Source organism: Gopherus evgoodei, chromosome 1 (genome assembly GCF_007399415.2).
Source record: "Gopherus evgoodei ecotype Sinaloan lineage chromosome 1, rGopEvg1_v1.p, whole genome shotgun sequence".
Lineage (NCBI taxonomy): Eukaryota > Metazoa > Chordata > Testudines > Testudinidae > Gopherus > Gopherus evgoodei.
The window spans coordinates 112,824,546-112,852,444 of NC_044322.1; the positions used below are offsets into that span (position 1 = coordinate 112,824,546).

The 27,899-nt window shown below is 43.2% G+C and overlaps 1 protein-coding gene across 5 annotated transcripts in view; it reads right to left on the reverse strand.

Moving 5' to 3' along the window:
- LIMS1 (LIM zinc finger domain containing 1) overlaps window positions 1–27,899 on the reverse strand; it is a 161,561-nt gene that overhangs the window by 54,119 nt on the left and 79,543 nt on the right. For 3 of the 5 annotated variants that reach the window (XM_030569424.1, XM_030569406.1, XM_030569415.1), the window contains exons 1-2: window positions 12,223–12,519; window positions 9,913–10,072 (exon numbers count right to left, since the gene is read on the reverse strand). In XM_030569424.1, coding sequence (XP_030425284.1) covers window positions 9,913–10,072; window positions 12,223–12,413 — 351 coding nt within the window. In that variant the 5' untranslated portion in view covers window positions 12,414–12,519. Of the gene's footprint in view, window positions 1–9,912; window positions 10,073–12,222; window positions 12,520–27,899 lie in introns of those variants that run through there. The other 2 variants (XM_030569432.1, XM_030569442.1) reach the window with 1 other exon arrangement.

The window sequence follows — 27,899 nt, forward strand, 5'->3', positions numbered from 1 at the left end:
GTGAACACCCTGGAGGCCAAAAACAGGCCAAAGGGTGGTACCATGAACTGGAAGTGGCATTCTGCCACTATGAAAAGCAGGAACTATCTATGTCCTGGGAATATGGAGACATGGAATTAAGCTGTTGGGGGTATGTAAGGGTTAAGTAAAGACCTGGATAACCGCTAGCAAGGAATTAGGGAGGAAGGCGTGGGCAGGCACCATCTCTTCACTTCATAGATAAAGTACTACCCCTCTCCTCTCCCTTCTCCTTGTTAAGGATTGATAAGTGTTGCAGCTGCATAAGGAAGGTGGGGATCAAAAGGATACCTTTTTGTGTAAAGCAGTGTTATCTCCAACTCCCGTCCTTTCCCAGCTCTACAAACGAGCTTGAGGTCATGGCCCCTTCCTCCCTTCCCTGTGAATTGCTGATCAAGGGAATTTGTGGCTGCAATTATAGCAAAGAAATGTATCTTCAAAGTAAAAATTGTCTGTAGAATATGGTAATACTGTAAACAGTAATCAAGGGCAGGGATAATTATATTCAGTATACAGCTATTAATATTCATTGTATGGGCATTCATATTACTCAATAAGGGTTTTGGGGGTGTTGTAGTAAATGGTGGTATTTACAAACTAACTTAGATAAAAGAGTGTGAGGTAATTAATTCAGTGCTTACTCGACCATTGGGTCAGGGGGAACAAGTATCGCAATAAAGAAGCCCATTTACTCAAATCCACCTCTGGGTCAGCCTGTTCTCTTCTAACATAAGCGTCCTTCAAGCCAAGAGCGGCGTACCAGTTCCCCAGATCCAGGGAGGGGATAATGGAAGCCAGGGAGACCATGCGGAATTTCAACCTGAGAGACTTGTTGAGGCCATGCAGGTCCAGGATGGGTCTGAGGCCCCTCTTGGCATTTGGGATTAGGAAGTATAGGAAGTAGAATCTTGTTCCTTCCATGTCCTGAGGAACCACCTCCACCCCCACCCCTCCAAAATGCAGGAGCTTGTCAGCCTCCTGAACCAGGAGTTGCTCATGAGAGGGGTCCCTGATGAGGGACAGGAAAGCAGGGGGGTGGGAAGGAGGGGTATCCACAAACTGCAGGGTGTAGCCCCGGGCTACTATGACCAGAATCAGCTTTCTGGCAGAGTGCAGGGCATGCATGCCCAATGAGCCAAGGGTAGTCTTAGTGTCCTTCTACCCACGTAGCCTGGTGTCTGTTTGAACGGAGAAGAGTTCAACTCTGTCCAAGGGGGGATCCTGAATTGAGGCCTGCATCTCCTGGGAGAGGCCCACTGTTCAGAACCAAGAGATACGTCAGATAATCGCGTGGTGTTCTTTAAAGTCATCTGAGGGGCTGGCCCTGGAAGGTCCCGCAACCTCCTTGTCCAGGGAAGAGGAGGAGGCCCTGGCCGCCGATGGAGATTCTGAGGGCTCGGCAGGTGCTGGAGAGGGAGGTTTGGGGTGGGCACCAGATCCTCCACCCCGACCTCAGAGCAATCTTCCAGTATCAGGCCCAGTGCTGTAGATCTCTGCTCTGATGTGGCCACTGAAGAACTCTGCAAAGGGGGCATTGTCATCACCGGAACATCCCATGCTCCCCAATACGGCCACCCTCTCGCAGAGACCAGTGCGATGGACTGAACTGGGCCTCCATGCCACAGGAACCACTTTCTGGCGACAAGGGCGTCTGCTTGCTGGTCGTGGCTACCGGTGAGCGCTGACCAGGTGTAAGTGACCAGTGATTATACTGGGGAGAATGGTCCCGGTGCCAGGGAGATCAGCATTGGGGGAACGGTGCTGAGAAGATCGGAAACACGAGGAGCAGTCCCATAGTGCCAGTGACTAAGACCAACATCTAGACAACAGATCGGCAAGAGGGTGGACAGCGTCGGTCATAATATGGGGAGCCTCAACCCCACACTGGGGAATAACATCTTGGTGACTGGGGCAAGAGTCTGGGCGATCGGCAGAGCACCTGCAACCTGCCATGGGATTGCTTGTCTGGCGACCTACGGCATTCCCCTGACCCTGGCCTTAATGGCTGGCTTGCTCTCTCGGGGAGCCTTAGCCTGGTCCTGTGGCACCAGAGACGTTATAGGAGCAGGTGGAGATCTGTGCTCTCTCTCTGTGCCTGGGCTTGGGATGACGATGGTGCAGGCAGGGTAGTGGGTCCCATATCGCCCACCAGAGTCAGTGACAGACCTTTAAGAGCGCTAAGAGCCCCAGCCACGGAAGCACACTTGTGCTGCTCTGGAGAAGGCTGGCGGACAGGCACGGTCCCTTTACCGGATGACCATTGGGCCTTCTTGCTCGGTGCTGGTGAGTGCTTCTTTGCCTCCTTCTTCGGGACCGGCGCCGAGAGGAGTCGGGTGCTGGTGGCATATTGTATATAGAGGCCAAAGTACTCGGTGCAGCCTGCGTAGAGGGCTCAGAAGCCGGGTGGCAAGCAGACTCCATCAGGAGGGCCCTGAGGTGAATGTCCCTCTCCTTCTGGGTGCAAGGCAACTCTTTTTGATGTCTAATTCCCCCAAGCACTTAAGGCAGCTGTCGTGGGGGCACAGGCAACTAGTAACTGCCGATAGTAAAGGGGCACAATTTAAAGGTTATGGTGGTACTGCATTGCCCCATACATATTGCTTGCAGCATGGCTCAAATTTAGCCCTAACAGAGCTTACAGGGACACTGTGAAACTGACTATACACAAATACAATAAATATTCAATACATAAAATAAACAAACTGAAAAAAAGTAGAGGAGACTCTTCCCCCCACTCCCCACACCACTCACAAACCCTAATCTCTTTTCGTTTTCGTAATCTTACTTGTTGGCTTCTCACTATAGTAGGTACTAAGTTTTCAGACAGAAATGTGATTTTCAAGTTGACATTGTGCCTTAATCTGTGATCCTACATTTCTGCCCATCTGGGGAGGAATGCAGAACTCCTAGACCTGTAGGGAATTCCAGACTGACTGTCACAGGCCTGGTGTAAAGCAGAACTTGGATGGTGGCCATCTTAATAAAAAAATGTAAGCACTTTTGCAACCCTGCTTTCAGGAAATATTACTCTATAGCCAACCTTAGCTCTTTCAAATATACTGGAAACTTGACAAATCATTATCCATCAAGCAGTCTGTGCTCCAGAAAGGCTGCAAGAGAAAGTATGCTTCCAGAATCAGTGCAAGTGGTCTGGTCCATACACAAGCAGGGGACACAAAAGTAATTTATTCCTGTCTCTCCCTATTTGGGAAATTGTGTTCTCCCTCTGATACAGAAACACCTAAAAAGAGCATCTGGTGGAAAAATGTCTGCAGAGATACTCCCTGCTGTTAGTAGTAGGAGGAATCTATATGGTTTATTTTTAAGTTGGACCAATTACCACATATTTATACCCCTATAACAGATGCTTTGACAAGAGCAAAATAAAGCTGACAGGCATTTATGGAACACCACCCAGGACTAGAAAATTATTCTTTAGAGCTCCTGAGATCAAACAAGACACTGGGAGATTCCAGTGAGCTCAGGCCTGAAGGAACTCTCATGTTCAGTCTATCCTCCTGTTAATTGGAAAGGACAGCTAGATGCACAAGGGAACTCAAGTGCACAGAACTGTTCCGTGTAGCGTAAGGAAACTCAATGGCCCTGTCATACACAGAACACACAAGTGCATCAAACCATAGTTAAACATTATAGGGCCTGTATTTCTTCAAAGTGGTGGGCTGAGTCTATAATGCGGTTAAGGACCCATACCTTAAAAGGCTCAAAGTCAGCAACACACTTGAACTATATAAAAAGATGTAGCCTGCTGTTAACCAGGAACACCCCGTTAACTCCTACGTTTTTGACTTGTAATAAAAGGAATATTTCATTTGCAGAAAAAATAAAAATAAAGTGAATAATGAGGCAGCTGGTAACATATAATTAAATGCAGCACTGTAGTGCATTATTAGTAATCCAAAAAATAAATGCATATTTACCCACCTTTTCTGACCCTGCATACAGCATTCAGTAATATAAACTGTGCAAATCAGGATTTATTGTGAAATTGGCAGTTTAACAAGATGAACAACAGATGCTGCTTAGTTTACTAAGTTTTTTTTTTGTTTTGCTTTATTTTTAATACATAATTTGCTTAGAGAATTCATATTGCATAGGGTTAATTTAATAGCTATTTTAAATATATATATTTAAAATTGAGAGTGTTCAGTTATATATAGATGGATCCAAAAATCTGTCATACTTGTTTCTAATAACAGGAACATCGAAATATAGGAATTGCCAAATTATGAGACTGGATCAGACTAGTGGTCAACCTAGCCCAGTATTCTGTTATCAACAGGAACCAGCACCAGATGCTTCAGAACAAGGTTCAAGAAACTCTGCAGTAGTCAGCTATGGTCTAAGGTGCCCCAGGAAAAGTTTACTCCTATTCCCCAATAGTAGAGGTTAGTTTATGCCCTACAGCATGTTAAGGGTTTATATCCTTTCCAAAATTCCTCTGGGTATTTTGTTTACCGTATAATTACTATTATCATAGAATATCAGGGTTGGAAGGGACCTCAGGAGGTCTTTGATATTCTTACTATCCATAGATGTCTAATCATTTTTGGATTCCTCAGCTTCTGGCCTCAATGAGATTGCAGTGAGTTCCACATGCTAGTTTTGAATTGTGTGAAAATATAATTTCGTTTACAAGATTTGAATTTGCCTTTCAATTTAATTTAATATCCCCTTGTTCTCACAGTATGAGACAGGATCAACAGAAGTTCCTAATCTATCTTTTCTGTATCAGTAATGGTTTTCTACACATTTATCGGTCCTCTCTCATTCATCTCAGCTAGGATTTTCAAAGGAGCGTAGGAAAGTTAGACACTGAAATCCCACTGAAGTTCAATGGGAGTTGGGCACCTAACTCCCGGGGCTCTTCTGAAAATCCTAGCACGTCTCTCTGGTAAACATGCCAATCTTTTCAATATCTTTACATATAGCAGCTTATCGCCTGAACTCCCTTGGCCCGCGCCGCTTCCAGCAGCTCCCCTTGGCCTGGAGCAGCGAACTGCAGCCAGTGGGAGCCGCAATCAGCCAGACCTGTGGACAGGGCAGGTAAACAAACTGGCCCAGCACGCATGGGGCTTTTCCTACAGAAGTGGCGACCCCAGTTTGAGAAACATTGCTTTAACGTCTCATCCCTAATATTTTAATAAATACTTTGTGCTACTATAGCACATTCTTACAAAGTTTCACAGACAAGTTCATCATCACATGTCCTTCCTAGCTAAGAATTATCCCCATTTTACAGATAGGGAAACTAAGAGAGACAAATTAAGTGACTCGCATAAAGGAAGTCTGTGGCAAAATAATAATATTTAGGTCTTATAAAGAGAAGCCAGTGTTTTAACCATAAGACCATCCTCATCCTCCTTTGAATTTCATATCAACACACAACAAACATTTGGAGGATGCACTGGAATTTAAAGTGCTCACCAGCTACTAGTAAGCTGGCCCAGGTCATATGAGAAGTTTGGTTTTCTTTCATGAAATATGAGTCTGATTCTGCACTCATGCAATAGTTTGAACTCAGGCTGGGCCTTATTTAAAGTAAAATACCTGTTTCCTACCCTTAGGGCTTTAAAGGAATCCTATGCGTTGCTAAAAGCACATTAGGGATTTCCGTCTAGCTTACCGTGTGGCTGGAAGAACCCAGGCCAAGAAACTTCTCTCCCACAGAAATCCGCCATCCTGCATGGGTTTTGCAGCCCCCAAACTCGCCTCTCATGGCTAGCCCCTGGCCCTGCTGCTCCCTCCCCAAGACGCCCATCCAGGCCAGCCACTCCTTCCTTGCCCCTCCCCTGCACCAGCCTCCCAACCCTGTCCTATACTGCCTCCCCTCATCCTCCCATGATCATCCCCAGTGTCCCCGGCGGCCCCCGTTCCTCCCTGCTTCCCTTCCTCCCTCCCCTGAGCCCTCCTATTTTGCCCCGTAACTGCAAGAAAGAAGCTCCCCTGCTTACCGGATAGGCAGTGGCAGGAACATCGACTCCAGCAAGCTCAGGCAGACAGGCTACTCTGGTCTAGGCATGTACCAAGCACAGCTGGTGGGCAGGATAGAACAGGGACAGCTTCCCCCCTCTGGAATGCACCCCTCCCCCAGGCGTCTGGAGAGGGGCATGTGACCATTCATGCCCCTCCCTAGCGTTGCCCTTGCATGGGAGTCACTCACAGGCATAAGCCTGCCACAAACTGAGCAGGGCTTAAACCTGGGGACTCGGGGCATGCCCCACTTGGGGGGAAGTCCCAGCTGGGACCTTAACTGTCAGCTCACTATGCACTTAACAACTACTTAACACTAATCAGCAAAGGCCCAAAGGCAAGAAGTCCAATGGAAGAAACTGCTTGCTCTGGACAACCAAGAGAGGCACTCTGACTGACCACCAAGGCCATTAAGAAGGAATAGAGAGGGCGTGGGCCGGCAGCACCTGATATACCACAGCACGAGCGCAGCACTCTAGAGCAGGGACGGACAAACTTTTTGACCTAAGGGCCGCATCGTGTTTTCTACATTGTATGGAGGGCCAGTTGCGGGAGGGTTGTGGACCGGCCCCCACCTCCTACCTGGCCCTCATTCCCTGATGGCCCTTCTGGGACCCCTGCCCCATCCACACACCCCCACTTCCTGTCCCCTAGCTGTCCCCAAGCCCCCGCCTCCTCATCCAACCCCTCCTCTCATTCCTGATGGCCCTCCCGAGACCCCTGCCCCATCCAACCACCCCATCTCACTGTCCCCCGACTGCCCTCAGAACCCCTGATCCCTTCTGCCCCATCAAACCCCCCCATCCTGACTGCCCCCCAGGACTCCTGACCCATCCAACCCCCTCGTTTCCTGAAGGCCCCTCTGAGACCCCTGCCCCATCCTCACACCCCTTCTCCCTGTCCCGACTCCCCCCTTCCATCCCATCCAACCCTCCCTCCTTCCTGACTGCCCTCTGATACCCCTGCCCCCATTCAACTCCCTGTTCCCCCCTGACCACCGCGACTCATCTCCACACCCCCACCCCCTGACCACCACCCCTGCCCTCTATCCAACTCCCCACCTACTCCCTGCCCCCTTACCGCGCTGCCTGGAGCACCGGTGGCTGGTAGCACTACAGCTATGCTGCCACTGCCACCACGCAGCACAGGCCGGGCTCTGCAGCTGCGCTGCCTGAGGAGCTCACAACCCTGCTGCCCAGAGCATTGCACCACTGGCAGAGTGAGCGAGCTGACGCTGCGGTGAGGAGGGACAGCGGGGGAGGGGCCGGGGGCTAGCCTCCCAGACCAGGAGTTCGGGGGCTGGGCAGGACAGTCCCGTGGGCCAGATGTGGCCTGCAGGCCATAGTTTGCCCACTCCTGCTCTCGGAGGAGCTACAGCCAGCCCTAAGGGTACCGCTAAGGCAAAAATCTCCAATGGCTGTGCATGTGGGCACCTGCACACCTACAATGGAATCGACATGAGCAAGGTGAAGAAGAAACATGCCTTATAGTGACAGACTCAAAGAGCTCAATCTACTTAGCTTAACAAAGAGAAACTTAAGGGGTGTCTTGATTACAGTTCCTAAGTATCTACAAAGGGAAGAAATCACTCAATAATGGGCTCTTCAAACTAGCAGAGAAAAGTGTAACACGATCTAATGGGTGGAAGTTGAAGCTAGGTAAATACAGATGGGAAATAAGGTATACATTTTTGACAGTGAGGGATATTAACCATCATAACAATTTACCAAAGGTTATGGTGGGTTCTCCATCACTGACAAGTTTTAAATCAAACTCGGATGTTTTTTCTAAAAGTTCTGCTCTAGAAATTATGTTGGAGAAGTTCTATGGCCTGTGTTATACAGAAGGTCAGACTAGATGATCAGAATCATCCCTTCTGGCCTTAGAATCCATGTATAAACCATATCCAGTGGCTCCTGTCTTTCTTCCATCTTGGCCAGACAATAGGTGCTTTCACACCATAGACAAGAATGTTAAGGGAGACATTAAACAGATAATGTGGGAGGGGAGAGGCATTTGCTTCATTGTTGATGCAGAGCCTAGATACATCCAAACAACACAGGGGAACTTGCTTATGCTCTTTGAGACTATTCACATATGGCTGTGTGTGAGCACTAAAGGGATTTTAATCTTTTTGGGTTAGGTGCAAAAATAGGCTGAGCTGTGATTTAAGTCCTTCCTTCTACTGTGCCACTACAATGGTACCCAAGAACTGCTCCAACATCTGAGGATTTGCAGAATTCCTGCAGGACTGGATCCTCAAGCCAGTCACAGAATAGCAAATTCTCAGCAAGCTCACAGCAATCAGCCTGCCCAGTCTCCTCTCCTAACAGCCAATGTGCTACACACTCTCCTTCAAGATGCCTTCTGGCAGCCACTACAGCATGTCCCAGATATAGATCTCCTCCTGATCAGGTCCCAGTTAATGGCTTCTACCCAACTGCCTCTTCAAACCTATCCTCCTTCCCTTCTCCCAGTAGCCTTGCCTCACCCTGTTACTTATTTCTCTGTGCTTGACTGTCTACTCCCCACTACTCCTCTCCCACCCACTTCTCCACCTCTGCCCAGCCTTGCCCCTCCCTACTCTGCTTTTGCAGCCCTACAGTTCTCAGTATTCTTTTCCCCCTTCACAGCCAGGCATCCTCCTGCTTCCGGATGTTCTTCCCCTCCTTACCTGGCTGTTTGCGCTGCTCTGAAACCAAGCTCCTGTTGCCAAACCAAGCTCCTGCTCCCACTACGACACCCAACAGCCTAGCCCACCTCCAGTTGTATCTCCTTTACTTCTGAATTAGAAATAGCACCAGTGAAAATAAAGACACAAGATATGCATTTGATGGAGAGAAAGTCCAAAGATTCTGACTGTATAGGAAAATAGGAAGGGCCTGGGGACTTGGTGAGAGTATTAACTGAAATAATAATATTGCTTCTTTTCACACTGCATCGTGTCTGAAGCACCTTAGAAGCCTAGACAATGTGAATAGGTTAGTAAGAGCTGGTTTACTCCATTCTGAGATTGTAATGTAACAAATCTTTACATGGACAATACTTGCCTATCTCACAGGTTTTAGTCTGTCCTATACAAATCACTCAATATTTTATAGACTGGTCAAAAGCTGTCTCTAAGGTCACTTTGTACTAGGTGAAAATAACCCACCTGAATCCCCATGAAAGAGAAAAGAGGGGGAAAAACTGGATTAAAATTAAAATACATATTTGACCTGAGAGAACATATATTTTAGAAAAATATGCTAAAGGATCCTTAAACTCAATGTTTAACAATTGATTTAGAATATCCCCAGATTGCTATGTCAAGGAATTGCACAACAAAAGTGATACAAATTCTGACAGTATAATACAATGAAATGAGCAAAGAATTAATTCAGAATTGTTTTCATTTTGTTAGTTTAAAATGCTAAACCTTACTAGAGATGGTCCTGAAGTGGAATACCTGATCCAAATCCTATCATACTCTGGGTACATTCAAATCTGAATTTGAACGTCACATCATGGGCTCATCTCTAACAGAAACACTCTATGTGAAATCCTGACCACAGTGAAGTCAGTGGGGTCAGGATTTCACTCTCTATGTTACATTTCATTTTAGTAGCTGTGCTTTCTGCATGCTTCCAGTACGATGTACATAATGTGTCTTATAGGCAAAACTCCTGCACACCCACATTATGTAGGTGTGTCAAAGAAATGTCCCATAATGTGTCTTTAAAGGCAAAACTAGAAATGCCTCTACTTCCTGCTGTCTCTGCTGGATATTTCTTTTCAAAGAATGCTCCTACCATTCTGTGATAATATTTTATAAACAAATGCACTGTCAGTATTTATCATTTGTACATTATAAAAAATAAAAGCCAAGGAACTGAGGGGAGAAAAATATTTTAACCAACTTACCTCGTAAAAGAGCCCTTCAGGGAACTGCTGAAAGCACTGGGCACACACAAAACACTGTTCATGGTACAGTTCACCATTGCTGTTAACAATCTTCTCAGCAGGTGCAAAGCCCCCTTTGCAGCGCTCACATATGGCATTTGCAAGAGCATTTGCCATATTACTGTAATAAAAAACAAACCAGAAAGAGATTGTTGATCTTCTCTAAAATGAGGGGATAAAGAAAAAGGAAACATTCAGTTCCACTGATTTTATTTCATTCTCTTTTGAAAAGCCAACTGTCCCAATCAAACTCTCACTGAAGTCATGGAAATCTTTCCACTGACTATAACAGGAGTTGCAGTAGTCCCTTAATGAGGAGAAAGTTGTGAGATGTTTCCTTTTTTTCTTTTCTTTTTTTTGGTCAAAGCAGCACCCTATTCTAAGAACTTTTGGTAAAAAATGTATGTTCAGGCCTGTATGAGGGGGAAAAAAACAGGTTATATTTTCATTCAATCTAGCACTATAAGAAACAGAAGGAAATAAACAATTACAATGATTATGAAAGACAAGAGCCAATTTCCTCAGTAATTAAAGATGTTTCCCCATCTGAGATCAAAGCAAGAATATTGTTCTGAAAGTGAGTATCAATTCAAAACCAATTCAAAAGATCTGAGTAATCAACAAAAAGGATAGAACATATTTAATGTTCTTGGGTGTGCTTCTTAAAGGCATGTAGTAAAAACATTATAATGCAATATTTGCAAATACCAGAGGGACTAAACTCTATCATTAAGGACAAATCCTCATCTGCAATAAATCAAAACAGCTACTTTACAATCAAATGAGAAACTGCTCTAAAATTTCAAAGTCCATGCTTGATTTTTCACACTGCAAGAAGTTTTCTTGCTTAAATCTAATTTCACAAAACTTAAGTCTTTGAGACTAAGCTTTCTACTGAATACTTATCTGTAACATGGAGAATGTACAGGACAACTCTTAAGTTTCACAACATCTGACAAATGTTAGCAGAACATGTTCTAGAGTGTATTCAAGAACAATTTCAGGTATTTGAATTTGCTGGTAATCTGATTTGATCCAAACATTTAATCAGAAGTTTATAAAACAATCTCTGCTTTATTTTTCAAAAATAAACAGATTTTATTGTTCAGAAAAAAATCAGATTGTATCTATAGATATAAAAAGCTCAATCCCACACAAGGTGCTGAGTGCCCGTGACTCCCATTGATTTCAATAGGAGCTGGAGGATGCTCAGCACCTTGTGCAGGAACAATCTGATACAAAGTACTAGCAAGTATACATTTTATTAAATAGTGGAAAGCTGGTCTATTCCTTACCCTGTTGTACCACAAAAAAGGCAAGCCCCTGGTTAAAGAAACACTTGACTAGTTATTATTAATCTGCTGCTTTTTTCTATTCTACAGCACTTTACAGAAAAAGGTGTCTTCCAGAGAGATACCTGCATGAGCAAAATACCTGACAAAGAGAATCAGACCAAGAACATTTTATTCCACAGGGGTTTCAGTCAAACACATACAAAAAGAAATGTTAAGCGCAAACAGTTGTGTTTAAGCTCTAAAGCTAACTGCCATTCTCCACAATCTATTTCCATCAAAACCATTGTGCTTTATGGAAGACAACTGAATCGCTTCATTTGTCATACCCAATAACAGAATAAACTGGATGTGACGTGAATATTGATCACAATATAAATTGTGACCTTTCTTTAGAGCTCAACAGCTGTTGAATACTAAGAATGATAAACGAAGACTATAGCTTAGAATTTCAACTGTCAGCATTTGTCAGATATGAAATAATCTAGGCAACCACATAAAATAAAGAACCTTTGAAAATTATAGCTTCCAACAAAACAATGCCTTATAACCCTTCTTTCTCCCAAAAATGCACATATATTTCTTCACTTTCCTTTGAGAAATATGTATTACTATAGCACTACTGATGAAAGTAGAATGGTTTTCTATTGTTACCAATGGGACAGTTTACACATTTCCTCCATAATTTACAGAACCTAATATCAGAAGTCTCTTTAAGAGCACATAGTCTATTCGACAAATCCAACCTAATACATGTAACTGAAATAAAACCTACTGAAATTAAAGTTTGGTTTTATTTACAGCAACTATTGCAAGTTTTGGAAGAAATCAAAACTATAAATTTATCCTAGGAATAGTAAGCTTTACATTAGAAAGTGATTCAAACACATTCTACATGAAATTTCATTGGAAAAAAACAACTGCAGATTTTAAAATGATTTTACCACAGTAACATCCCAACCCCAAAAAGTGAACTTACAATCTTGCATAAAAGTCACAAAATTCTTTGTATACTTTTATGTCACTGTGCCTACGTTGTAATTTTGACACTGCTTTCTCGCCTTCATTTCCATTGGTATTATGGACATCATGAATACCCCTGTGTGGAACTTCTTCATTCTCTGGAATCATATAGGAGTGAGCTCTGCTTTGGAATTCCATATTTTCCATAATTGGAAATTCAATTAATTTAATCCTTATTTAAAAAAAATCAACTGCTATTGTGCAAAGAAGCTGCAGACAATAAAGTTGGGAGTCACAATATGCAGGACTTCCCCTTGTTCCCAGCAAAGTGATTTACTTCCACAGTTTCACATCAGTTAGTTAGCCTTGCCAAGCCCTCTGCTAGAGTTTCAAGTTAAAAGTTCACCAGTAGAGGAGTGAGAATGACATGCTGTGATTTGCTAAGATGCATTGGAACACATTCCATTACAAGGTTGTAATACAAACTTGGACAGTACATACAGTCTTCACTATCTATTGCTGATAATAAGAATTCCATTCAGACACAGAAGAGCTATTTTATGATAAGCATATATGACTCAACATATTCACTGTCAAACTCATTAATAGTTACTATTTACTGCGGGAAATGGTTCCAATAATACTGTATCATGAACACACCAAGAAAAGTATTCTATATCATTAGATACAAATTGCTTTAAACTTCCATTAGCCTAGATTGTAAAATTAATCTTTTACAATGTGTGCTCCTTATGTATCTTCTCAGTCAAATGTGCTGAGTTTATTGATAAACATTTTTCTTTCTGCCAGCATTGCAAAGAAGATATAGCTACAAGTGGATAGGTTATTTTCTATTTTGTCTCACACATCATTAACTGAACTGCCAAATAAGTTCTAGATGCTGATGTATAATCTTGATTTTAAGTTACCAGGTTGTGTTTACAGCACTGCACTGACAGATGAATCTCATATAGATCTGAAAGCTGAATGAATTTAATATGGCTATTAGGGAAGGGGGGGGCAGCACATTATAAGGATGTCAACTGTCTTATCATCACAATGATGACGACTTCTGAAGCTGACTATATACCATTTCACAGAATCATAGAATATCAGGATTGGAAGGGACCTCAGGAGGTCATCTAGTCCAACCCCATAGCTTTTCCTCTCTCTGCTCCTCAAATTGTCCCAGGAAAGTCTGTTCATATGGGTTTTATTATACAGTAATTATTTTAATGCAACATTCAATTTGATATGAGTCCCCGCACTCCAACTGCAGATTTCTTAGTAGGAGAAGTTGTTCTATCCCAGGAGATTAAGTACCTTTACTCTTTCTGGAAGGAAAAAAAGTCTGGATTTGCAGACAATAGTTATACTTTTTTGTCACATTTTAGGCAGCTATGCTAGGCCCAGCCTCTGACAGCTTAGGACTTCAAACCAAAATAGATTTTTGAAAGTTCTTTCAAGTAACTGACACCTCACGTTCAACTCAGTTTTAGTAGTAACTGATTACAAAAATGAATAGCAAACCATATGTATTTTGCCTTTTCTGGAAGAGGGTTTCGGTATCCAGAGAATTTGATTGTTAGAGGGAAGTCTGAGAAAGTGAGGAAGAAGAATAGGGGGAAGGAAGTGCGAACAAATATACAGTTTAGGAACAGCACACAACACAGGGGTCTTACAAAACCCCCTGACAAAAATCAAGGGGACTCCATTCAAATCTTTCATTTTTAATAAATGCCAGTGTCTTTGAAAAGAAAAGACGACTCCATTCCAAAGGACCTGTTTGCATTACATTTTTAAAACAAATTTGAAAGTGTTTTCTGACATGGTTGGCTCTAAACATGATTTGAATCCACACACAACATGATTAAAAAGTCTGTCACCCTTGGCAGAGACGTAGGCTAGCACATGGTACCCAGTTCAGCAGGTCAAGCTATTTTGCAACTTTGCATAGAACACTCTCTTAGCACATGGTTAGGTAGCATGTGAGGTTCAGATGCACAAACATAGCTGTCATATCAGAAAAGATGCTGTGTGGACACAAAGTGAATCATGTCACTTGTACATGGTTAAGCTGACTGTGCATCTAACCAATCACAAAAATCATACTTAAAAATGTAGTGTGGATAGGGCTATCGTCCCACCACTTTAAACTTTGTTTATTGATATTTGACAAGCAAACATTTTTTCCTCCCTTTTTTCACTGTAATTTTGAAGTAGAATATGTGGCATGTGTATGAGAGGAGATAAAATTTGTAATTGTTTCTTTGGAGCTGGTGTGATATAAAAGGATACTTAAAAAACATGTTTTAGAGTTATGGTCCCCTGGTTCAACTAACAGTGCTGCTATCACAGCAATAGTCATGTGTTCAGTATCCCTCCTACCCTGATACTGGTGCTCAGTGCTAGTATCGCAGGCTGCGTCCATACTAGAATATGATGGACCCGCTGACAGCAATGCTGTGTCTGTCACAGTAAACATTCTAGCACAGACAGGGCTGAGGCTATAGCACTATGTCCTAATGCCCCTGGTCAGAGGATAGATTCAGAACATGGTGCTGAAACAAATGGAAGCCCTGACGACATAGTACTTTTACTGCTCCTGTGGAATCTCCATCATTGGAGATTTTTAACAGCAGGTTAGACAAACACCTGTCTGGGATGGTCTAGAGAATACTAGTCCTGCCATGAGTGCTGTGGACTGGACAAGATGACCTCTCGAGGTCCCTTCCAATCCTACGATTCTATGATTTTACTGCTGCACCAGTGACGAACAACAGGCAGTGTAGGTATAACAGTGGAGATGTAACCACTGTCGTGTTCCTTGTCCTCTTCCATATTAGCTCTATTGGAAATGCAGGATCAAAACGAATACAGTACTATAGCAATATCGCAACAGCAGTTTACAGAGAGAGGTGATCTGGTTCTCATTTGGGGCACTTTTCTTAGTTTAAGGTTTATATTTTAGATTGGCGGAGTTAAAAAGCACAAATGCAACCGCCTTTAAAAAAATTTTCCCCTAAAACCTTAAAGAAAGAAAATCTGTTTGAATTTGAAACCCCCTCTCTACACGTAAAGTGCTGCTGCACTCTACCTTAGTATCACTATTCTTTTATTAATCTTCTCCCATATACCTACCTGTGAGCACTCTTCTCAAGGTGGAATTGACTTTCCAATGACACTTTCGTGGACCCCAAAAAAGTCAATGTAAACTCAAAAATAGATACATATGTCCAATGTTTGTGCTGGTAGTCAGCTAGCGTAGCAACTTCTGTTTAAATGATTTAAATGTTGCTCCAATTCAGAGAAATTTATTTAGGAGTTTTGACAGATGTATTAATTACTATTTTGTAAAAACACAAGATACTTTTTTGTATTCTAGATGCTTTTACAGTTCCTGTCCTCTTCATTCAATGACAGAGTGCTGTTTTGGCATTTAAAAACTGAGTGTTGATGGTTGTCAAAGCTCTAGCCCCAGAGCTGCAGTCTAATCATGTCAATTCATCCAGCTGCTGCAGGATGAACTAAGGAGTTCAAGAGGACCACTAAGTCAACATGTCAAAAATCCTAATGAAACCATAAAGTTACCACACGTTTGATGGCCAATTTTTTAGTCTTAATATCTCAGTAAGTCATTATTTTTAAAGCAGCAAAAAAAAAAGAAAAATGACAGGCTGTTGTCACAACAGGATCAACCGCTTGCCAGAACAGCTTATGAACTAGTTTTTGTGTTTTGAAAGCCCTCAAATCATCTTAAATGGGCAAAACCTCTTGGGCCAGATTCTTTTCTTACATATACCAGTGTCATTCCATTTCAGTGCAACTTCCATATACATCTATGCTCTCATTTCCCTGCTCCCCCTTCTGATGCCTAAGCTTTTCCCAATATTTTTACCTTACTGTTTCCTGCATCCCTTTCCCCAGTCTTAAGATTTGTGACTTCTACTTTGCTCCACCCAGCACCCAAAACAACCTCCCTCTCCTCTTCCACCCAAGCCTCCTCTTCTTGCAAGTCCTTTTTCAAAAATACCACTTCCTAAAGGGGGCGGGGGCGCGAATATCAAATCTTTACCCATTCTCTTCAGTTGTCCTCTGTATTCTTACTTGTCTTTTCTTGTTTAGATAGCTAGCAGTGCCAACCATCCTCTAGGTTGCTCTCAGGAGGCTGCCATAAATTGAGGACCCCAGGGGCTCCTCTAATTTATGCTGTGGCCCTTTTCAGTTCCTGCAGCAGTCTAGAATCCCAAGAGAGCCAAGGCGGCTTTCTCACCTTTTGTGCTCAGAATCTCAACCTGCCTCTTCTTATCTGTGGTGTAAAACACTGTGCAAACTTCTGATGCCACAGAAACGTTTTGTAATAACAATGAAAGTGTACCCTGAGCTGCATATCAAAAGTTTTTATGGCACATTAGCCATGTGGCTCCTGTTCTCCTCATTAGGAGTGGTACCAGCCACAAAAAGTTGTGTTTATCTCAACATCTGAGTGCACAAAAGCTGTTTTAATCTTGCTGGCTGGTTTTAGAGCCAGATTCCTTAAAGTGACATGACTACAAAGGTTAAATAAATAAAAGGAGCCTGAAGTGTAGACATACCCAAACTGATTCTGAACTTCTATCAGTTTACACTGCTATGACTCAGAAGTGACACTGGTTACAATGGAGAGAGACTGATATAAGTAAAAATCTTACTTGGGAATTTGGCCCCAAAAGATTTTGACCATTTACAAGGATTTTTGTGCTTTTAAAACACAAATGCTAGGCAAGGGATTAATCCACAACAGATGAGGTACCTGCATTCAATATGGCATGAGACAGGACTCCAATCGAGGGATTCTAATATGAACCTTCTGAAAAATCAGATGCATAATGAGAACACAGATACAACCCCAACTGTAATGTCACATAAGGTGGATGATACCATATAAGTTGTTTTAATTAACATAAGCTGTAACGATTGCTACTAAGTCAATTCTACAGTACATGAAGAATTATTTAAAACTGTCTTTTGTCTAGCGAGTATTAAAACCAGGCTGAATATTTTGGGTATCTATCTTAGATCAAAGAGGGGGACTTTTATAGAGAAAGCTCAGCAGGACTTGCTGCTGGTAGAACATTTTACTTCATTCCACAAATAGATGTGCAGAACAGTCACAGCTCCAAACTAGGTGCTTGGCAATAACAACTGCCATTGGTGACTTAATTGCACTACAATGAAATAATGTTGTCTGCCTCATCTGAAAGGCTGCTGTGTCACTGCTGACCTCCTGAAAGCAAAGCAGCTACATTCCCTGTACAAGATCAAGTTATTGCAGAGCAGGATAAAAACTCACAGCACAATCCTCCCCCTCTATATCCGCGACATATAAAAGGATGATTTAATTTTAAATAAATTAATCAGCAGCCTTTGTGCAATGGAACACACACACATATACAGCCAGTAGTTAGAAAAAAGTCATTCAATTTCCACTTGATATTAAATATACATGGCTTTCCAGGACCCTGCATAAAATTCTACACCAACTTTTTTTAAAGTGCTGAACTGGATTCTCCTCATTATCATTAAACTTAAAATTTAATATTGTCTTAAGTGACCAAAATATTAGTTTTTGTAATTGCTGGGCAAGTGTTCCCTAAATCAAATGGTTCTTACAAATTAATTTGAAGAAAGGAGTAATTCTTCTTTTTCTAGTGTTTTAATTGTAAATTATGGATGGGATTTTCAAAAGTCCTCAACACTGGCCTAACTCTGCTCCCATTTAAGATGATAAGAAAATATCTACAGACTTCAACATGATCAGAATTAAGTCAAAGTTGAGTGTTTCCGAAAACTATAGTGATTTTTTCACAGAGAATTATCTACAGGGTAGATGACAGACAGCCTTTATAACATAATTCAGTATAAACTTATGCCAGTGTAAACAAATGTGCTTGGTATCTGCTACTACAGAGAATTCATTTTCCATTTCTTTACTGGAAAGTGATTATTACAGGAATTTGATAAGAGGCATCTTCCCACAAGGATCTTTCTAGATCATAATAATCAGTTAAAGTAATCTTAAACTAGAATTTGTGGGAGAGAAGAGATATTTCAACAATACTTTTTTGTAAGATGTTTCAGAAAGTGTTGTATTTTCTTTTGCTGATGAAAAAAGTTTTCTAGAGAATCCCTGTTTTGTGTGAAATATATAGAACATGGGTAATTTTTATCTTTACACCCTTAAGTTACCTTTGATTACATTCCTTTTCCTCCCACCACTGCCCCCCATCTAGATATTCCTGAATACCTTTATGCCAGCATTCCAATAATTACCACAACATATCAGAAGTACTTTAACACCTTTGCAGTGAGACATTGCATGAAATAGCTTATCCATAAAAATAGGCACCCTACACTAAGGGTATGTCTACACTACGGGATTATTCCAATTTTACAGAAACTGTTTTTTTAAAACAGATTGTATAAAGTCAAGTGCACGTGGCCACACTAAGCACATTAATTCGGCAGTGTGCGTCCATGTACAGAGGCTAGTGTCAATTTCTGGAGCGTTGCACTGTAGGTAGCTATCCCATAGCTATCCCATAGTTCCCGCAGTCTCCCTCACCCATTGGAATTCTGGGTTGAAATCCCAGTGCCTGATGGGGCAAAAAACATTGTTGCGGATAGTTCTGGGTACAGCCTCACCCCTCCCTCCGTGCAAGTAGCAGACAACTGCTTCGCGCCTTTGTTCCTGGATGAACTGTGGAGACGCCATAGCACAGAAAGCATGGAGCCTGCTCAGCTCAAGACAGCAATCACGGACATTGTAAACACCTCGCGCATTCTCGTGCAGTCTATCCTGAACCAGGACCTGCAAAACCAGGCGAGAAGGAGGCGGCTACGGCAGTACGGCGACGAGAGTGATGAGGACATGGACACAGAATTCTCTCAAACCGTGGGCCCCTGCGCTTTGGAGATCATGCTGGTAATGGGGCAGGTTCTAGCCACTGAATGCCGATTTTGGGCCCGGAAAACAAGCACAGACTGGTAGGACCGCATAGTGTTGCAGGTGTGGGACGATTCCCAGTGGCTGCGAAACTTTTGCATGTGTAAGGGCACTTTCATGGAACTTTGTGACTTGCTTTCCCCTGCCCTGAGAGCAGCCCTCACAGCTGAGAAGCGAGTGGTGATAGCCCTCTGGAAGCTTGCAATGCCAGACAGCTACCGGTCAGTCAGGAATCAATTTGGAGTGGGCAAATCTACTTTGGGGGCTGCTGTGATGCAAGGAGCCAAAGCAATCATTAAGCTGCTGCTACGAAAGGTTGTGACTCTGGGAAATGTGCAGGTCATAGTGAATGACTTTGCTGCACTGGGATTCCCTAACTGTGGTGGGGCGATAGATGGAACCTATATCCCTATCTTGGCACCAGAGCACCAGGGCACCCAGTCCATAAACCGCAAGGGGTACTTTTCCATGGTGCTGCAAGCACTGGTGGATCACAAGGGACGTTTCACCAACATCCACGTGGGATGGCCAGGAAGCGTTCATGACGCTCGCGTCTTCAGGAACACTATTCTGTTTAAACGGTTGCAGAAAGGGAATTACTGCCCAGACCAGAAAATAACAGTTGGGGATGTTGAAATGCCTATAGTTATCCTGGGGGACCCAGCTTACCCCTTGATACCATGGCTCACGAAGCCATACACAGGCAGCCTGGACAGTGGTCAGGAGTTGTTCAACTACAGGCTGAGCAAGTGCAGAATGGTGGTAGAATGTGCATTTGGCCATTTAAAGGTGCGCTGGCGCACATTACTGACTCACTCAGACCTCAGCCAAACCAATGTCCCCATTGTTACTGCTGCTTGCTGTGTGCTCCACAATCTCTGTGAGAGTAAGGGGGAGACCTTTATGGCGGGGTGAAAGGCTGAGGCAAATTACCTGGCCACTGATTGCATGCAGCCAGACACCAGGGCGATTAGAAGAGCATACCAGGAAGCGGTGCGCATCAGAGAAGCTTTGAAAACCAGTTTCATCACGGTCCAGGGTATGGTGTGACTGTTCTGTTTGTTTCTCCCTGATAACCCACCCCCCCCTTGATTGACTCATTCCCTGTAAGCAACCCACCCTTCCCCTTCGATTATCGCTTGCTTCCTAAGGAAATAAAGTCACTCTGTTTAAAAATCATGTATTCTTTATTAATTAATTATGAAAAGAGGGAGAGAACTGACAAGGCAGCCCAGGTGGGGTTTGCGAGGAGGAAAGGAGGGAAGGAAAAGGCCACTAAAAAAATTTCAAAATAAAGACAGCCTTTTGGTTGGGCTGTCCAATTGGGTGGAATGAGCGGGTGCACGGAGTCTCCCCCCATGCGTTCTTAGTCGTCTGGTGGGTGAGGAGGCTAAGGAACATGGTGCGGAGGGAGGGTGGTTATACAGGGGCTGCAGCGGCACTCTGTGATTCTGCTGCTGTTCCTGAAGCTCCACAAGACGCCGGAGCATGTCAGTTTGATCACACAGGAGCCCCAGAGTTGCATCCCATCACTGCAGATCTTCCTGCCGACACCTCTGATCTTCCTGCCGCCACCTTTCATCTCAAGCATCTCTCCTGTCCTCATGTTGGTCCCTCCTGTCCTCACGGTCACTGGCATCTTTCCTGTACTTTGATATCACGTCCTTCCACTCATTCAGATGAGCTCTTTCATTGCAGGTCACTTCAATGATTTCTGAGAAAATTTCTTCTCACGTCTTTTTTTTCCGCCACCTTATCTGAGATAGCCTTCGGGACAGAGTAGGGAGACTTGAAAAATTTGCAGCTGCAGGAGTGAGGGAAAAAAGGGAGAGAAGTATTTAGAAAGATACATTTTACAGAACAATGTTTATACTCTTTCATAGTGAACAACACTATTCACCTTACATAGCACATGTGATCTCACTACAAGGTCGCATTTTGCATCTTAATATTGAGTGCCTGCGGCTTTGGTGTTAGAGATCACAGATGCAGGTCCGGGCATCAGAATTCGGCTTGCATGCGACCATAGTAAGCCATTGTCTTTCGGCTTCTGCAGCCTTCATATATCCAGTGCCCTCCTTTCCCAAATAGCAAGCAAAGCCCGTTGAGTGCTGCTTCTTTCCTGTTAACGTGCAGCACCAGAACCGCCCCCATCAAATTCTCTGGGATGATTGCTTTACCCTCCCCCCACCATGTGGCTGGTATCATGGAAGATAGCTGCTAGCCACCCTTCCTTCCACTGTGTGGCTGGTAGCAGGGAAGATTCTAGCTAGCCAAATGCAAAAAAGTTCAGTGCAATCACCACCACCCTCTTCCCCCTGCGTGGCTAAATGCAGGGAAGGATTTCTTTTAAGCCACAGGCAAACAGCCCAACCATCTCTGTCCCCTTAATTAAATTCCCATATTTCAAGCAGGTTACCATGAACGATATCACTCTCCTGAGGATAACACAGCGAGATAAAGAATGGATGTTGTTTGAATGCCAACAAACATTGGGACCATACGCAGCTAGGCTTTGTCATGCAATGATACCAGATTACTTGCTACATGCATGGCGTGGTCAAGTGTCCTACCATGGAGGACGGAATAAGGCTGCCCTGCCCAGAAACCTTCTGCAAAGGCTTTTGGAATACCTCCAGGAGAGCTTCATGGAGATGTCCCTGGAGGATTACCGCTCCATCCCCAGACATGTTAACAGACTTTTCCAGTAACTGTACTGGCCGCAAATGCATGCCAAGTCCTCAGGGCAAATTAATCATTAAAAAAAATGCTTGCTTTTAAACCATGTTTTATATTTACAAAAGGTACACTCACCAGAGGTCCCTTCCATGGCTCCATTGTCTGGGATAGTGGGTTGGGAAGGCTGAGAGGGTACTTCTGTCAGGCTGAGAAAAAGCTCCTGGCTGTTGGGGAGAACGGAGTGCTGTGTGTCTCTGCAAGCTCATCCTCCTCCTCATCTTCACCGTCCGCAGAATCCTCAGGCAAGGCTAAGATTACCCACACCTCGGAATCCATGGACAGGGGTGGGGAACTGGTGGCGGACCCCCCTAGACTTGCATGCAGCTCAGCGTAGAAGCGGCATGTTTGTGGCCCTGCCCCGGACCTTCTGTTTGCTTCTTTGGTTTTCTGGTAGGCTTGTCTGAGCTCCTTAACTTTCACACGGCACTGTACTGAGTCCCTGCTGTGGCCTCTCTGCATCATGGCCTTGGAAATTTTTTCAAATGTTTTTCATTTCGTCTTTTGGAACGGAGATCTGTTAGCTCGGAATCGTCTCCCCATATAGCGATCAGATCCAGTACCTCCCATGCACATCCTGGAGCTCTTTTTCGATTCTCAGACTGCATAGTTACCTGTGCTGATGAGCTCTGCATGGTCACCTGTGCTGATCAGCTCTCCACGCTGGGCAAACAGGAAATGAAATTCAAAAGTTCGAGGGGCTTTTCCTGTCTACCTGACCAGTGCATCCAACTCCAGATTGCTGTCCAGAGCGGTCACAATGGTGCACTGTGGGACAGCTCCCGGAGCCCAATACCGTCGAATTGCGGCCACACTAACCCTATTCCGAAATGGCAACACTGATTTCAGCGCTACTCCCCTCGTTGGGGAGGAATACAGATATCGATATTAAGATATATGTAGACATAGCCACAGAGCTCCCTGCATCTGAGGGCTTGTCTACATCACAAAGTTGCAGCGCTGGTGAGGGGGTTACACCGCTGCAACTTAGGAGGTGTACACATCTGCAGGACATCACCAGCGCTGCAACTCCCTGTTTGCAGCGCTGGCCGTACTCCCGTTTTGTCTCGGGTGTAGAGGATCCAGCGCTGGTGATCCAGTGCTGGTAATCAAGTGTAGACACTTACCAGCGCTTTTCTTGACCTCCATGGAATAAGCAGGTATCCCAGCATACCTGAGGAAGCCTCTGGTAATCAAGCAGGTCTCCTTCCCTGGTTTGCTCTCGTGTTCCCCGAACCCCCGTGCAAGCAGGTCTCCTTCCCTGCGGTTTGCAGAGGGGTTCGGGGAACGCGAGAGCAAACCACGGCGAAGCTGGTCTCCTTCCCCGGTTTGCTTGCTCTCGCGTTCCCCGAACCCCCGTGCAAGCAGGTCTCCTTCCCTGCGGTTTGCTCTCGCGTTCCCCGAATCCCCGAGCAAGCAGGTCTCCTTCCCTGCGGTTTGCTCTCACGTTCCCCGAATCCCCGAGCAAGCAGGTCTCCTTCCCTGCGGTTTGCAGGGGGGTTCGGGGAACGCGAGAGCAAACCGCGGCGAAGCTGGTCTCCTTCCCCGGTTTGCTCTCGCGTTCCCCGAACCCCCCTTGAAGCCGCCCAACAGCGCTGCAGTGTGGCCACATCTAACACCACTTGCAGCGCTGGTTGCTGTAAGTGTGGCCACTCTGCAGCGCTGGCCCTATACAGCTGTACTAATACAGCTGTAACAACCAGCGCTGCAAAATTGTAGATGTAGACATACCCTAATTAGCAGACTCAGCAGCTTCAGCCAGGCCTGTTATATGTTTACACAGCAAATAAAAACTGTCGGCTGGCCGCCCATGCCAGCCAACTCAGGCTCATGGGGCTCAGGCGGTGGGGCTGTTTCACAGCTGTGTAGACATCCAGGCGTGGGCTGGAGGTGCCCAAGCTCCCACTTCAGTGGGTCCAAGAGCCTGGACTCCAGCCCGAGCCCCACAAACCCAAGTTAGCTGACATGGACCACCAGTGGGTATCTAGTTGCATGTAGACATACCCTAATTGTCTATAGATTAAAGAACTGGTTGATATCAGCCATTAAAATTTTCCAGCCCAATTCCTCCCATCTCAGCTCTGCCCATTCTCCCAAGAAAAGCTCTATACTCAAAAGCTCGAATGCCTGTCCTCTCCCTCACCAACAGAAGTTGGTCCAATAAAAGATATTACTACCTTGTCTCTCAAATATCCTGGAATTGACATGGCTACAACTACATTGCATACATCCTCCCAGGAGTTTAACATGTTGACATCATGAATGACTTATCTCTCAAACAGAAAAAAAAAAAAAGTAAGAATTGGAGGGCATGGGGGAAGACAGGCACACACAGAGCCTCTGGCATGGGTGGGGGGGAGAATGAGAGCCTCGAATGAGAAGAGTGGAGAAGTCGGGGGGCATGCAGGCCCTGACATGATGGAAGGGGTGGGAGGATTGCAGTGAGTCCCCGAAACAGAGGAGGGTGGCAGTGTGCCACACGGGGAGGTTGTGCAGGGTATGGAGAGATGCAAGGAGCCCCTCATGTGTGCAATGAGCTCCGCCAGCAGAAGCTACAAAGCATTTGACCCCACCAGTAAATTCTATTTTTATCATCATTTCTTGTAACTATAAACACAAATCTGCAATATTGATCTTTATATTTTCTATGAAACTTCATGTCCCAGTGAACTTTAGTAATGCTGGGTTATAGTACTTCCCTTTGAAAATAGCAGTTTCCTTTCCCAATACCAGGTATTTAATAAATATAATCTATCATTACATATTGCCACAGATGCTGTTCCAAACAATAAGCATGTAAATTTAAAGAAGAAATTATATTAAATGTTAGTCCTGCATTAGGCATCTTCTTACAGTAGCTACAATTGATGTTTTTATAAGCTGAATGCCATGACCTGAACAGTTCATCCAGCAGCTATAATTAACATCTTGACTAAACTGAACACCCGGCCTTTCATGAAAGCCTTCTTGTATGTCCATGTAGTTCCTTATATGGTTGGGATAACTGTCAACACCAGACATTCTGGCTCTAAACTACATTCTTATTATAGCAACGACTCCACTGGAGACTCCACACTGAAGGACTGACCTTCAGCTGCGGTGATGGAGGAGAGTGTTTATTTCTTTACTGAGTCACATGTCAGTCTTATATAGATCTCTTCTTAAGTAAACAAAGATATTAGCATTGATAGGAGAATCTACTTTATTTCACCTTTCACCTTACTGTAAGCTTTTCTTTTCTAAAATATTCTATAACTTCTGTTAGTGACTTTAGAAGTCAGTTAAGTTTTTAGCTGTTTGAATTAAACAAGCTGTGTTGAGGAGAGAAGGAAGATGAGCTTGATGAAGAAAGCAGATCTATTGACACAACACAGTTTTTTCCTCCCCTAAAGATTAAGTCACATCCGTTAACCACTTTGGTTTTAAGCATTGCATTTTATTTCTCAAATATTCATCACTGCATTATCAAGTTCCAATATCAAAAAGGAGAGAATGGAAAATAGCTAAACAACCCGTATTTAGCTTCCCCCTTAAATATTCTGGTTAACACATTCTAACAGCCAGTAATAGAGTAAGTATTCATTGTAATTGTACTTGGACCATGAGACAAATGTGAATAAATATACTAGCAAAAAAAGCTAGCACAAAATGTCTGCTTCCAGAGATTTTAAGATCCAAACAGACCATTGCGATCATCTAGTCTGATCTCTTCCCATAACACAGGCCAAACACCCTCACTTTATACTGTGTATTTAGGGCTTACTCCTTCAGAAACAAGTATGTGAATTTCAGTACCACCAACTGTAAAACAAAAGTTGCCAAACACTTTCTAAACCCAAGGCTATGGGTTTGTGGTTGGTTTTTTTTAAGACTTTTCTATAGTGACAGGCAACAGGGTACGTCCCCATTGTCTAATGTTAAATGAGTAGGGTATGAATGAACAATTGAAATACATACTCGAGAACAATAGGGACAGACTGGGTGAGGAAAGATGAGGAAGGGAAGATGAAGAAAGTGGTTACAATTTGAGAGTTAGTTTAAATAAAGAATTCAGTTTAATCCTAATGACTACTTTGCATACTTCAGTCAAAATTCATTACAACTAACGTGGCAATTTACTTAGCTGTCCCAAGGCGACAATGCTCGCATTTGCTATTTAAAAAAGCAAACTTTTTTGCACACTTCCTTGTGAACTGAATGTATGCTGTTAGAGGTTAGTACAGAGCCCACTAAAACATTGATTTTGTTACTGGTTTAATAATCAAAGTCTTCAAAAGGAGAAATGTACATAAACATTTCTCATTGAAAAGGCCTAAATAAAGTAAAATCAACAGCAGGAAAATACAAACGCTGTTTACTAGAACAAAAGCAAACAGACCACCTCAGGTAATCTGATTCTTATCTACAGCATGGATGATAGCAGTTTTCAATAGCCGCTTAGGCCAGGGAGCATGGAGTAACCAGATTTACTAAACAAACTTTCTGCCAAGGACATTATCAATCATTAAGAGCGTGACATGCACAGGTTTAATATACAGAAAAACAAAAGTACATTTCACACTTTCTTCACCTTCATTCATTCTTTTTTTGGTACAAAAGCCTTTTGAATCTTTTATAAAAGCATAGTTGGAAAAAAACAGGGAGAGGGACAATTGTAGCAGGGTTTGATATAGAGGGAAAAAGTTGAACAGTTTAACAATCTGGAGATTTAAGGGATAGCAAGAGGCATGCAACAAAGCTCTAGGGAATGCACATTTAAAAAAAATAATTAAAAGTGGTTTATTTTAGAAATAAATTGCCAATACAGACATTTTTGTTACAGTGTGCAACTCTCTTCAGTTTTGGTTCAGAGGTTTATGATAATTTTTATTTTATGTATTAATTTTATGTTACAACTTCTGTCTGTATGAGTTCACAGCCTGTGATTTTTGCTGTGTGTGTCAGGTTCCTCCCAAAACAAAAACCTCAACCAAAATTACCAAGCTTTGCCTAGCTGATACCTAAAAGCAGAAACAGGAATAGCGTTGCAGAAAGAACTGCAAACCTTTTGCCAGACATGGGCAGTTCCCCTCCTCATTAATAAACCCCAAAACATTATGAAAAGCTCATGGAGCTTTTCTAATGAAATTATTGGTTCACGCGAGTACTTTAAAGAAAAATCTAACTGCTACTAAGTTGACAGCTCTGAATATAAAAAACAAGGAATTTGAATTCCTAAGTCTCACAACTCATTAATTCTTATGGAAGAGACCAAGCGAAATGAAGGGGCTTCAAAAAACGACGTGCACTAAGACATTAGATGGCATGCAAGACCATTCAGAGTGTTATTTAGGCTTGGGATGTATACTCAAATATTATCACAATCTGGCATCCCCAGCTCAGTTCATGGTACTCAAGAGAACACTGCGTGGGCTAGATTCACATTTTAAAAACACAACTTATTAATTACAGGAACAGAAAAATCATGAACCCAGACTTCCTTTACTATCTAAAAGACAGGTTCACGGTTCTCTCCTGCCATCTGTGAATCAGACAGTTTTAACCAAGACTAAGTTTTCTCTCTGCTACAGAGCATTCCTATGTGGAAATTAATCATTTTATGGCAAATATTGTATTCAAAATGTAGTTTAAAATACTCACACATACATTAAAAATGAAAAGATATTACATTAAATGTTATTTATAGAATGCTTTTGATGCAGGTGTTATTTGTTAAACACACTAAGTCCGCATATCAAAAACAGGTTTTAAAATACAATCTATTTATGAAATGTAACCAACTAGCATTGAAAGAAAGAATTCTCACTCCTCTATTTGTCAATATCTACTATAACCATTGTATTTACCACCATTTTATAAAACCACCAGACAAAATTTTATGCTTGGATCATTACAGTAATTTAAGAGGAATGATTGCTCAGTTACACAAGTACTGTTTATCACCACCTAGTCATTTGGACTCAAAGGATATT